Here is a 14,603-nt window from a genome sequence, read left to right as displayed (position 1 = left end):
TGAGAAAAGCACTCACATTCACAGTTGTGCTATTGTGTGTCTAAAAATATGTATTTTGAGACACAACTATTCATACTTATGCTATTTTGCGTCTAATAATGTTGTTTTGAATGTGTTAATAAGATAAAATAATACAATAAATCAAAACAATACAATTAATAAAATATTAGTTTGAAAAAAAATCACAAGATGGATAAAGTATTTTTGTCTCTGCTTTTTGTGTGGATTCTTACAGACAATCATTCATACTAATATTATTTTATGTGAGTTCTGAGAGACCAGCATTACCACTTTAGTTTTTTTGAGTGAAAAATAATATGAAAGCTGACATACAAGTACAGAGGTACCTCAACCTAAAAGTGTTTTGAGATAAGAATTGGCTATCGGCTACTTATTATGCTTTCAGTTACAAACAACAATTTGCGTTACAAGTAACACATGTCACAGTGAACCCCCTAAGACCTGTCTAAAACATCTGGACTTACTCACTAGCATTAGCTTTTCGCTAGAGATGGACATAACTTTGTTTTCTAACCATGGTGCTAGTCTGCACCATTCTGAAGCAGAATGAGCCTAAGGGCAGCAAGGAATGTTAAAATAATATCTAACGGCGGACGTTTATCCATGAAAATATGAGATATACCGTAGAAGTCCACTCTCCAAGTAATGCTTTACATTATTAATACATTACGTCATAAAAACTACTGTAGAAGCCTTATTAGAATGAAGACAAACATTCTCGCGAATAGTAGTGTTATAAAATATTTGTCTTTCCCACAAGCATTCACACTGATGTTATTATGTAAAGACAAGCTTTCAGCATTCACACTACCGGTAATCACTATACTAATCTATTTTCATTTGAATATTGTGTGAATACTGAAAGACAAGCATATACACACAGTATTACTACCGTAGTGTGCCTCGAATATGTATTTTTTGTGCTGAGAGACAAGCATTAAGCATTGACACTAATGCTTATGGAAATGAAAACATTTATGATATGTTGTGTTTAAAAAGTCTCTTCATTCGAATACTGTGCGGATGCTGAGACATAAGCATTTACATAAATACTAGTGTGTCTGCAAAAATGCACTGATACTATTTTGTGTAAAAAACATTTCTCTTTTAATACTGCGAGAATGCCAAACAAGTCTTTAACTAAAACTCTAGTTTTAGTGTAGCACAACTCTACCGAGTATTCTTTCATAGTTGAAATGCTGAGAAATCATCATTGACACTACAGTATAACAGTAAACATCATACATGCTAACGCTTTATGTCATTAAAAATAAATGCTGGAACAAGCATTTACAGTACTACTACTACTGTACTATTACGACTAGTCTGATTTTTAAAGTACTGTGAAGTGCCAATGTGGAGATAGCATTACTGTCAAAATTTATTTTCTTTCCATGCTAATACATTCCTTCAAAACCACACTACTGGAAACAAATTGAATGCTGAGAGATGAGCATTGGCTGAATGCTCTTATAGTTTTGTCTGTACCGCTGAGACACCTGAAGGTATATTTACATGGTACTGACTTTAACACCAACTGATTGTTTTGTTTGACTACCAAAACAGCATTTTCAGAAACCACATTCAGTATTGAGGTAATATCAACTCTAGATAGTACTTGATATGTAAAAACGATTACTCCAAACCGAGGATCGCATACAGAAAAAATAGAGGATGCTTGCTTGCTTTGATGAACAAAAAAACACCTACCAATGTAGCAATAAACCATCAACACTGCTGTCTGTAACCCACATTAATTGCTAACGTTTGGTTGAACAGTGGACATGTTATTACAGTAGATCTCTGCATATTCACACATTATCTTTTTTATTTGTTGGAAAACACATTGGTGTTTCTATCTCGGAAAAGAGGCAGTTTCTTTTTAACAGAGAACATCTCATTCACTCCTGTAGTAAGTTTCAGTGTCACAGCGCAAGCTCGTTCACTCGCCCCCCGCCCCCAAACTCTGTCAGAGCTTGATGTGCACCTCCAAAAAATACAACCGCGATGCAACTGTGATCGACTTTTCATAATGCCTCATTTCCAGTATGTAGCGGTTCCTGATTTCCCCCCATTTTATTAACCAACTAACAAGCCAACTTACATACTTTACTACTACTAATAACTTTCTTAGACTACTACTTATTTACTTAACTACTATTAACTTACATTCTAACTCACTACTAATTTACATACACTACTATTAACCTACTTTACTACACCTACTACAAACTTACACTACTACTTACTTACACCATTATTACTTTACTACTACTACCACTAACTTACTTATACTCCTACCAACTTGCTTACTTACAATACTACTTACTTTACTACTGACACTAACTTATTTACCTAATACTACCTCTACTACTAACTTACTTACACTACTACAACTTGTTTACTTACACTACTACTACTTACTTTACTACTGATACTAACTTACTTAATTACTACTACCTTTACTACTACTACTAACTTACTTACACTACTATTTTATTACTATGATTAACTTACAATAATAATTACTTTACTACTATTGTTACTACTAACTTGCTAAGGTACACTACTATTTACTTACTTTACTACAATTACTTAACTACTATTACCTCCCTACCTACCTCAGAAAGCTTAATTTCAATCCAACCAGACTTGTGGTTGCTTCCTCTCAGGAAGACTTTGCCTTTAGTTGAAAACTGCACGCCATAGTCACTGCGCAGGAGCATAATCTAGATGTACAGTATATTTTATAAATACGTGTTGATAAAGCATAAAATGAAGGCTAGACATCTTCCATTTGTTTTATCGATCATATTCCATTATCAGTCATTAGTGGCGAGTACTTATACATTTTACATGAGCTTAGGCTACATTCACAAAGACGTCTGTTTTAAAGAGTGTGTGGGTGAGGAGTCGGGAAGAGGGTGACCTGTTTGAATGAGGTGCATCTCAAGTGAGATAAAAAAAACTTCCCATCCCGAACGAGCCGCCAAATTGTTTATCGGGCCAGGAGTGTGGGGACATCAACATGAGTTCGGAAAAATCTTATTTTCACCAGTGTTTTCTGCTCCTACTTCTGTCATTTCTTTTCATGTCAATCTTGGAGAAGAATTTTGACATTTAGGTCAAACTAATTTGACCTGAACGTTCAGATTGCAGTAGCAGCTGATATAAAATATTTTTTTCCTCTAATATTTTAAAAGGCTTGGACCATCACCAACATTTCAGTAAACACTCACATTCTTCCATTTGAAGCTGGTCCACTGACTCCATTACTATAAAAAAGTACATTATCCAAATTATGGCAAATTAGTGAAACACTTATGCATCTGTGTGTGTGTGTGCGTGTGTGTGTGTGTGTGTGTGTGTGTGTGTGTGTGTGTGTGTGTGTGTGTGTGTGTGTGTGTGTGTGTGTGTGTGTGTGTGTGTGTGTGTGTGTGTGTGTGTGTGTGAAAAAAAAGACTGCATTGTCATGGTGTGATGATGAATTCATGCAGGAAGTTTGCCTGCAGGATGAATAATAATATGTTGTCTAGCACATAGTGGCCACAGCATTAGCTACACGTGTACACTCCTTCTCATCACCATTACAGAGCAGCATTGTAGTTCTAAAGGCAGAATGTTTGATTTTATTAGATTGTGCGAGGCATAACATTTGCTTGTCTCTTTTTCCTTACAGAGAACGTGACCAACCTATTTTTTTGGCTTGTTTGTGTGATATTAATCGCCTCACCCTGCGGCTCCTTGTTCCGGAACCCCGAGAAAGTCCAGGCTGGCCTGTGCTCTGTTACTAACACCCCTTTGCTGGCTGAGGTTGTTGGGAAGGTGAGGGCGCACAGCGTCGCCCTGCTGCCGATACAAAGAGTTCTTCTGATTGGCCATGTGATTGGTGTTTTTCAGGCCGCCATTTTGGTGAGAGACTGTGAGGAGCAAAAAGAAAAATTTAATGATGTGTTTGTTCTGGAAGACAAAGTGTGTATGTGTGGATGCTGCACCTGGAGGTCCAGGTGCGGCCCGTGCCGGCTTGTTTTGGCGCCCGGCGTGGTAACTGTCTGTGATATTGGCTCTAGAAGGACCTAAGAAAGGAGATTAGGTTTGTTCTGGTGCATTTATTTGGATGCCTTTAGCCTCTTTGTATCTACTCACGCGTGTTCCTAGGAAGTCCTGATCCGATGCTGACCTGCAGATTCTTGTTGGAAGGCTTGAGCACAGCCAATTCTCCCTGACCCTGGACAAAGGTGACCTGTCGAGAACCCGCTCCACCACTCAGGATGCCCCACTTCTCCTCCTTCAGCTTTACAGACAGTCTAAAATGCAAATAGACACTCTCATTCAACACTGTCCAGCCTTGACATTAGCATGACAGACCATGTGACATCGATGCGTTTATTTTTCTTACGTGTTACTAAACTGGAGGGGTAGCTTCCTCTGCGTTTTCTCCTCAAACCTGCGGGCCAGTAAGCTAATAAACTCTGTCTTGAAGACACACTCCAGCAGGCTGTCATAATCCTGCACGTTTAGGATCATGAAGTCATCCTGCATCGTACTGAAATCACAAACAAAAAGTGAAAACATTAACACTGGAAGTCTTTATAAGTGTAGCAATTACTGACACATCCGGACAAATCACATTAATAAGTACACCTAAGCAGTCTAAGGAGAGCTAATAAAAATTCTGCATCAATGATAATAATGCTGTGTTTTCATTGACACTATTATTTTAGTCCCATCCTACTGATAACTGCTTTTCATATATTCTGTGACCTTTTTCACACAGATTAAAGAGGCTCTCAGCCGTGCAGTGTAGTTGCAGACCGCAACATATCACAATACATAATAGTCATCCCTCGCTAGATCGCAATTCAAATATTGCGAGCTCACTATATTGTAGATTTAAAAATGTTTAATGTACTATATGTAGGCGTGTAACAATTAGTTTTAACATTGAGTCGATTCGATTCAGAATTTGTGGTTGCCGATACAATTCAGGGGCGACATTATTTTTTTTTAGAACAATACGACCAGAAACAATGCACTGCAGGTGAATTAGGTATAAATGAATTATGGATACAAACAAGCAAGTACACAACAATTAATGGCCAATGTATTCCCATCTTTTGTGCCACAATTACTTTAGGTTGAATTAAGAAGAGGAAACTTTTTTCTGCTGTCATTTTCAACAATTAAGACTTTTTCAATAAAAGTACAGGAACCAACATTTTAACAGTAGATTTAACTGCTACTTTTGCTGTTGTTTTTCAACATAAAAATAATACAATATTAGTATATATATATATATATATATACACATCATCATATATGTTTTTAAAAAATGCGGTAGAATTATCAATACATTTACCCGAGAAATTAAAATTAAGTGCAACTAACTCTTTTCAGATTAAATGAGAAATGGTTTGACCTGCTACTACTCTCATTATAATAAACAAGGAACATCACAAACACATAATGGAAGTGACAGCGGACAAGTTTCGGCGACACACAAAGCAAATGGCCGAGGGTGTAATGGACGAAGTTGGAAACGTAAATGAAGTGTGACCGCTTTTTTTTTAATTTAAAAAATACTAATATACTGTTAGTCTTTATTAAACTGTTTTTAACCTTCCATCTGAAGCTGGTCCATCAGCAAACTTGCTCCGCTGTCACTTCCGTTTTGTCTGTCACATCCTTTGTGGTTTTAAAGTTAAGTTGTGGCTTTAAAGCACATCCGGAAAATAATCACAGCCTTCTATGTGTTCCACATTTTGTTATGTTACAGCCTTTTTCCAAAATGGAATGAATTAATTTTTGTCCTAAAAGTCTGCACACAATAACCCAAAATGACAATATGAAAATGTTTAGTTTTTTTTTTTAGATTTTTGCAATTGTATTAAAAATAAAAAACTAAGTAATCACATGTACGTAAGTATTTTACAGCCTTTGCTCAATACTTTGTTGATGTCCCTTTGGCAGCAATTACAGCCTCAAGTCTTTTTGAATACGATGCCACAAGCTTGGCAACCCTATCTTTGGGCAGTTTCGCTCAATCCCCTTTGCAGCCCTCTTAAAGGGGAACTGCACTTTTTTTTTTTTTTTTAATGTTGCCAATCGTTCACAATCATTATGAAAGACAAGAACACACAACTCTTTTTTTAATTAGGATTTTAAAGATGATGAAAAACACTTGGAAGATGTGGCTAATGGGAGTCACTGTTGTAGCCTTCAAAGCCCTCTAAAATAATTTCAAAGCCTTCCAGCAACGTTTTGTATACACACTGCAAGTAATATATTTAATGTAGTAACAGACACGTTCATAACAATATGTAATATGTTCAGTATTTACCATATTTTAATTCCTCGGAGCATTGATTTCCGTTTCCATAGCAGTGCCTTTCCAACGTCTGGCAACAACTTTGGGTTCCTACTTCCGGATACTAAGGCATGTGTGTCTTCCAGTGTTGGGACTAACGCGTTACAAAGTAACGCGTTACTGAAACGCCGTTAGTTTCGGCGGTAACTAGTAATCTAACGCGTTATTTTTTATATTCAGTAACTCAGTTACCGTTACTACATGATGCGTTACTGCGTTATTTTACGTTACTTTTGATGTAGTATCGGCTAGAAACAGAAGCGCTGCGGTGTCGTTCTTCTGAATCTTCCTCTGTCACAAGCCGGAGAGAAGAAAAGAGGCGCGCTCTGGGTGTGTGTGTGTGGGGAGGGGAGGGGAGGCACACACGTGATACGCGGTTTGATATAGGAAACAAACAAAAAAAAAGTTGTTGTCACGTTCAGTCCACACACAGCGTGGTCATGGCGAGCGCAGTAACGGAGGAGCTTGAACGCCCCGCGCCATTGAATCGGTGTGTTTATAGGTGCAGACTCGGTTGTGCAAAACGAGGGTTTTAAACACATGCTGAACGTGCTTGAGCCACGTTACGACATCCCGTCGCACACCCACTTCAGCGATAAGATTGTGCCAGATCTTTATGAGCAGGAGAAGAAAAAAGTTGTGAATGAACTATCCCGAGCATCATCTGTTGCGCTCATGACAGACGGCTGGACGTCCAGGGGAACTATAAGCGCTCACTTCATCACAGCAGACTGGGAGATGAGAAGACACGCCCCCTCTACGAGATTCACCTTGCGCAGGTACTGACACAAGCAGTGGAGGAATGGAAGATAAAGATATCCCAGTCACACGTGATAATGCCAAAAATCAAATAATTACAGTGAATGAGGCAGGACTGGGACCACAGATAGGTGCTTTGCACATGTAGTGAATTTGGCATCACAGAAGGGAATCTCAGTCAATAGGATGGAGTGCCTCCTTGGGAGGATCAGGAAGGAGGTTTCCTACTTCCACCCAAGCACAACAGCTGCTCATGTGCTTAAGACAAAGCAAGAAATGCTAAAGCTGCCTAATCATAAGCTCATACATGATGTCCCAACGAGGTGGAACTCCACTTATGGTATGTTGGAGCAGCAGGCAGCTATATACTGTGCATTGACCCACAACACCCTGAAGACAAATGTCACCCTGTCTGATGATGATGTGAGAGTGGCAGATGAGGTCCTCCAGGTGCTTAAACCCCTCAAAAGTGTTACATCTCTACTGAGCACTAAAACTTCACCATCTGTGTCAATGATCCTGCCACTGAAAACAAGGATTCTACAATCCATGGCTCCAAGTGTGGAAGACAGCAGCATCACTCCAGATGTCAGGCTTAATGTGCCTTCTTATGTTGCACTTTAACTTGTTTTTTATTAATGGTCATTGGTCCAAGTTTAAAGAAAGGAGGAATGCCTTTTTATGTTGCACTGTTTTTCATTAATTATGTTAAAAGGGAAATAAAAATGCATGTCAAGTTGATCAACAGATTGTATTATTCTCCAGTGCAATAACAGTACTGAAATGAAGGCTAAAAGGGCATTAATGGGAGCTTTAAAAAAAAAAAAAAAAAAAAAAGTAACTAAATAGTTACTTTTCACAGTAGCACATTACCTTTTGGTGTAAGTAACTGAGTTAGTAACTGAGTTACCTTTGAAATAAAGTAACTAGTAACTGTAACTAGTTACTGGTTTTCAGTAACTAACCCAACACTGGTGTCTTCTAATCATGGCAGACATGGTAACAGACAACAAAGAAGTCTATTTTTGGACAAATGAGGATTCACATCCTTATCTTTTTGGACCTGAATGATTGGAGGATGAACTACTGCTTCGAGAAACCAGCATGAAGAAGAGAGCGAAACGTTGGAGCCGATGGAAGTGAGGTGGGCCTGACACGAAGCTGCAAATGTGGAATTCGGAGACAAACTATTTCGACATGAATGGTGTGCTTTCCCCAAATAAACCAGAAAAAAACGTCCTCGAACAGTTGGACCAAATGCAAAACTGTCCATCGAGTGAGTCTCATTTTAATATCGATCACGAGACACGCAGCACGTCATGCGTGTTATTAAAACTACAGTACTTACGCTGTCTGGCTATCTGTGTACAAACAAAACATGAAATGTAGGCTCATACTTTACAGATACTGAAACATGATTGTTCATGTTTTTCAGTAAGTACAGATTGATGTCTTATCGCATTGTTCTGCATTACAAAATCAAACGCAGATTGATGTCTTATCGCATTGTTCTGCATTACAAAATCAAACGCAGAAAAAAAAATTCTAAAAATATTGGTATTAGGCAGTGATACAACCTCAAAAAGGTTACATAAGTAGTGTACTGGAAGAATAATTAACAATTGCCAAAGATAATGCCCTCCAACATAAGCGATGCACATTTCAGGCGCATTTCAAATGTATGTTAGGCATGATTGTATGGTAACTAGTTTATACCTGAGAGACACTCCCAAGATACTCTCCACGCCAATCTGCCGCTTCAGCACCTCAGTCACCTGACCTTTCTCTGGTCCCTGTTTGATCTTCTCTCTTCCTATCAGGTACACCGACCTTGGAGTCAGGATCAAGTCCCTCTTGACTGACTGGAATGAAATATAGCAAGAGGAAGGATTCAGACAATGATTCCACACGTTTGGCAGGAAGAGACACAGAGAGGTAGCCAACCTTAAAGCGACGGTCATATTTAGTGACTTTGTCTGCAAAGTCAATCTTCTCTCTCTTGGCCAGAAACTGTCTCAGCTCAGGCCTGTCATCCATGCCCAGGTAGTCTCCTACAAAGTTTCTGTTTAAGCTGTGTCGCCGCCTCTCCTTGTGATTCAGCAAAAGGTCAGAAGCTGCACACAAAAGAATGACTGAGCATGCCGAGCACACACCGGGATAATTACAAGAGGTCATCTCACTCACCTTCCTCTCGCATCTTCACATATCTCTTGCGGGCCGTGTATTTCCTCCAGGCTTTCTGGATGGTCCTGGCATAGCCGTCAAACTTGCGCTCCCTGGTCTCCTCAAGCAGAAAGAGCTTGGAACACAGAGAAAAGCAGAAACTTTGAAGATGGCGCTCACCCAACAAACCAAAAGTAGATTAAAAGACACTGAACATATTCAGTCACCCAGTGGAATACAGTAAATCCCTGCAATTTGTGGGGGTTATGTTCCAAGATACCCAGTAAGTACCAAAAAACTAAATGCATACATAAAAGCCCTAAAAGTTTTTTTTTTGATACCCTAAACAAATGGTTCTCAACAAGTTTGTTTGCGAGACGCAATATCATCCCTTAAAGACAAGCAGCAACTCCATTTATTCCAGGTCTGTAAAAAATAACGTGGTAACTCGTCCAAAAAATTACAAAAAAATATTGCATTAATCATGTACAGTGGCAAATTAATCACATAATTTAATTTGACCGCCCATGCTCATTCATGCTCCTTCATCCTAACCGTGGATGTTTACCTGACAGACAACGTTACTTTGGTGAAAAAAGTGTGTGTGATGAGCTTCATTAAGTATCTTTTTTATATGTTCCTGTAATAGTGAAATACTTTTATTGGAAAATACTTCAAATACTGTATGTACAGAAAGCCAAAAGTTGTACATTTTCCTGAGAGGTTTAGAAATAATTATTCCTTGCATGTAACTAATAATAGTAACCAATGTTTGCTGAAGCAGCAAATGTAGTGAAAAACATTTGAGTCCATCCAAAACCTTTGGTACATTTAAGAGTAGTGATTCAAAATAAATCAACATCTTTTTTTTTTTTTCAACCTTCGGTGCTATGAATGCTGCATACATTCTGCCTTTTCCCCCCTATTAATTCTGCCTGGCAACAACTGGACAGACAGATCTGCTGTATAACTATTGTTCAATTACATTGTTTATTTCACTTATATAATGAATCACATACACCAATGATTCTCAAACTGGTGGTGTTAGTTCTAGTTATATTCAGGCACATATTCCCTGGAATTGAACATCATCATCAATTTTTCTTAAATATTGTTTAACATACAAGATAATTAAGGGTGAACAAACCACATTTAGGAAGATAAACCTTGGTGGTAAACAGAGGTAGCATAAACAAAGCACAAGCTAAATATTTTCGAGGTGGCTGTTGGGTGTAAAACGTTAGGAGCATTGACAAACTATTTGTTGTTTAGAATATTGCCATATGAAGGCAAATGATGAAAAGGACCACAGATGTTCTTACTACAGTGGCAAAGAGCTACAATTGCGCTGAGTGATAACTTTTCACAACATTGAAAACTCCCAAGAAGAATCAGTTTGTCATTTCCTGAGGACCTCGAGAACCCGCAATCACGCTCTGTGGCCTCTAAATTTGCCAGACTAATCATCCTGCCTTCCAACACGGCCAAGCCTCAGTGACACTAGACCACAATAACAACAAAACAGCAAATGTAGGACAAGAAAACTTTAAATAAACTGGCAGAGCAACAGCACTGGACCATTAACTCGTTTAGAACTCTGCTTTTCACCAGATGCACAATTATGCTCCAAATGAGACAAACGGTAGGTGGAGCTGTGGTTTATATTACATCAGAGGTGTTCAAAGTGCGGCCCAGGGTCATATTGCTTGGGGAAAAATGGGGAAAACAGAGAAAAACAGTTTCAATGTAAAGAGAAAATGTTACAGTCGCTCCTGACCCCTTTGTTTTTGTAAAGAGTGATGATGTTTGCATCTCTCATATCTAGTGGCACTGATTTGTAGTCAGCTTAAAAAAGATAAGGTTGTGAATCCTAGTTTGTCCAAAAATAGTTGTCTTCGTTGTCTGTTAACTAGTCTGACATGATTAGAACACACACATGTGGATGTTTCCAAAAGTAGGAACACACATTTGTTGTCGGAAGTCGAAAGTGCGCTGCTATGGAAACAGAAATAAATGCGCTGAGGAAAGTAGTTCCGGCAATGCTTAAAATGACCTAGATACGGTAAATATTGTAAGTATTACATATTGTTATGAACGTGTCTGTTACTACATTATATATAAACTTGCAGCGTGTACATAACCGGTTGATGGAGGGTTTTGAAATTGTTTTAGAGGGCTTTAAAGGTTACAATGGTGACTCCCAAAATGCCGCATTTTGCAAGTGTTTTTTGTCATCTTTAGGTTTCTAATAAAAAAAGAGACGTGTGTTCTTGTGTCTTATAATGATTGTAAAAGATAGGCAAAAAAAATAAAATAAAGTGCAGTTCCCCTTTGATATAAGGCTTGTAAAGATGTTAGCAAAGCTTAGCTACAAGTTGGCAAAAGCCTGTAAGAAGATGTGTTCCGATACAACTTTTTCACTTCCGATACTTTATCGATATTGGAACCTTGAGCATTGGCCAATAACAATATTAATTCGATACGATATCAACACGAGTCTTAGTATATATTTTTATTATTTTGTAGTGTGGAATGTTAAAAAAGGCCTGATTAAGTGAAATAACTCCGAGAACAATGGTAGGTATGAAAAATGTTTACTTTATGCGGTCTTTAAATTTAAAGTGGAGTGGTCATTTGTTTTTTGGCAACACCCAGTGGTCACAATAATTCATAAAGTTAAGCTTATGAGTCATGATGCAGTAAAGTGAATGATACAAACACGTTTGTTACTGGTTGCTTTCTAATACGCTTCTGCCTTGGAGACTTTGTATGTGTAAATAACATACAGTTATAATTATTTGATACATGATTGTATTGACAAAAGTGCTGTTTTAAACTTTAATATTGTTAAAAAAAGGAAACTCAGTACGTATGTCTAACTTGTGTGCCGTTTTGTTGTTTGTTAGCTTCTAATAAGCTATAGCCTACCATGTTTACCTTTTATAAATAACTTAATTAGAACATTTTGTTCTAATTAGAGGACATTTACCCGTTAAATGTCTGTCCAGCTTTATACATATATATATATATATATAAATATATATATATATATATATATATATATATATATATATATACATATATATATATATATATATATATATATATATATATATATTATATATACATATATATACATACATATATGTATATATATACACATACATATATGTATATATATACATATATATATACATATATATATATATATACATACATATATGTATATATACATATATACATACATATATGTATATACATATACATATATATACTGTATATATATACGTATATATACACACATATGTATATGTATATATATACATATAAATACATACATATATGTATATACATATATATATACATACATATATATACTGTATATATACACGTATATACAGTATATACACATATATGTATATATACGTATATATATACACACACATATGTATATATATATATGTATATATATATATGTGTATACATATATATATATACTGTATATATATATATATATATATATATATATGTGTATGTATATATATATATGTATATATATATATACATACATATATATATACATACATACATATATATACACATACATACATATATACACATACATACATATATATACATACATATATATATATATACATACATACATACATACATACATACATACATACATATATCCATCCATCCATCCATCCATCCATCTTCTTCCGCTTATCCGAGGTCGGGTCGCGGGGGCAGCAGCCTAAGCAGGGAAGCCCAGACTTCCCTCTCCCCAGCCACTTCGTCCAGCTCTTCCTGTGGGACCCCGAGGCGTTCCCAAGCCAGCCGGGAGACATAGTCTTCCCAACGTGTCCTGGGTCTTCCCCGCGGCCTCCTACCGGTCGGACGTGCCCTAAACACCTCCCTAGGGAGGCGTTCGGGTGGCATCCTGACCAGATGCCCGAACCACCTCATCTGGCTCCTCTCAATGTGGAGGAGCAGCGGCTTTACTTTGAGCTCCTCCCGGATGGCAGAGCTTCTCACCCTATCTCTAAGGGAGAGCCCCGCCACCCGGCGGAGGAAACTCATTTCGGCCGCTTGTACCCGTGATCTTGTCCTTTCGGTCATAACCCAAAGCTCATGACCATAGGTGAGGATGGGAACGTAGATCGACCGGTAAATTGAGAGCTTTGCTTTCCGGCTCAGCTCCTTCTTCACCACAACGGATCGATACAGCGTCCGCATTACTGAAGACGCCGCACCGATCCGCCTGTCGATCTCACGATCCACTCTTCCCTCACTCGTGAACAAGACTCCGAGGTACTTGAACTCCTCCACTTGGGGCAAGATCTCCTCTCCAACCCGGAGATGGCACTCCACCCTTTTCCGGGCGAGAACCATGGACTCGGACTTGGAGGTGCTGATTCTCATCCCAGTCGCTTCACACTCAGCTGCGAACCAATCCAGTGAGAGCTGAAGATCCTGGCCAGATGAAGCCATCAGGACCACATCATCTGCAAAAAGCAGAGACCTAATCCTGCAGCCACCAAACCAGATCCCCTCAACGCCTTGACTGCGCCTAGAAATTCTGTCCATAAAAGTTATGAACAGAATCGGTGACAAAGGGCAGCCTTGGCGGAGTCCAACCCTCACTGGAAACGTGTCCGACTTACTACCGGCAATGCGGACCAAGCTCTGGCACTGATCATACAGGGAGTGGACTGCCACAATCAGACAGTCCGATACCCCGTACTCTCTGAGCACTCCCCACAGGACTTCCCGAGGGACACGGTCGAATGCCTTCTCCAAGTCCACAAAACACATGTAGACTGGTTGGGCAAACTCCCATGCACCCTCAAGGACCCTGCCGAGAGTATAGAGCTGGTCCACAGTTCCACGACCAGGACGAAAACCACACTGTTCCACCTGAATCCGAGGTTCGACTATCCGGCGTAGCCTCCTCTCCAGTACACCTGAATAAACCTTACCGGGAAGGCTGAGGAGTGTGATATATATATATATATATATATACACATACATACAGTACATATATATACTGTATATATATATATATATATACTATATATATACTATATATATATATATATATATATATATATATATATATATATATATATATATATATATATATATATATATATATATATATATATATATATATAAATATGTGTGTATGTATATATATATGTATATATATATATATATATACACACATACATACAGTACATATATATACTGTATATATACACACATACATACAGTACATATATATACT

General features: G+C 38.0%; 1 protein-coding gene across 2 annotated transcripts in view; it reads right to left on the bottom strand.

Annotated features, from left to right (window-relative positions):
• Window positions 1–14,603, bottom strand: part of myo1ea (myosin IEa) — a 105,377-nt gene that overhangs the window by 4,662 nt on the left and 86,112 nt on the right. Inside the window, exons 20-27 of one of the 2 annotated variants that reach the window (XM_061964071.1) lie at window positions 9,332–9,446; window positions 9,092–9,261; window positions 8,864–9,009; window positions 4,421–4,567; window positions 4,168–4,328; window positions 4,017–4,097; window positions 3,755–3,941; window positions 3,261–3,296 (exon numbers count right to left, since the gene is read on the bottom strand). In XM_061964071.1, coding sequence (XP_061820055.1) covers window positions 3,261–3,296; window positions 3,755–3,941; window positions 4,017–4,097; window positions 4,168–4,328; window positions 4,421–4,567; window positions 8,864–9,009; window positions 9,092–9,261; window positions 9,332–9,446 — 1,043 coding nt within the window. The remainder of the gene's footprint in view (window positions 1–3,260; window positions 3,297–3,754; window positions 3,942–4,016; window positions 4,098–4,167; window positions 4,329–4,420; window positions 4,568–8,863; window positions 9,010–9,091; window positions 9,262–9,331; window positions 9,447–14,603) is intronic. The other variant, XM_061964070.1, reaches the window with a different exon arrangement.

The sequence above is a fragment of the Nerophis lumbriciformis genome, linkage group LG06 (genome assembly GCF_033978685.3).
Source record: "Nerophis lumbriciformis linkage group LG06, RoL_Nlum_v2.1, whole genome shotgun sequence".
Classification (NCBI taxonomy): domain Eukaryota; kingdom Metazoa; phylum Chordata; class Actinopteri; order Syngnathiformes; family Syngnathidae; genus Nerophis; species Nerophis lumbriciformis.
The sequence above is the reverse complement of the archived record's forward strand: the minus strand, read 5'-3'. Positions and strand labels throughout refer to the sequence as shown.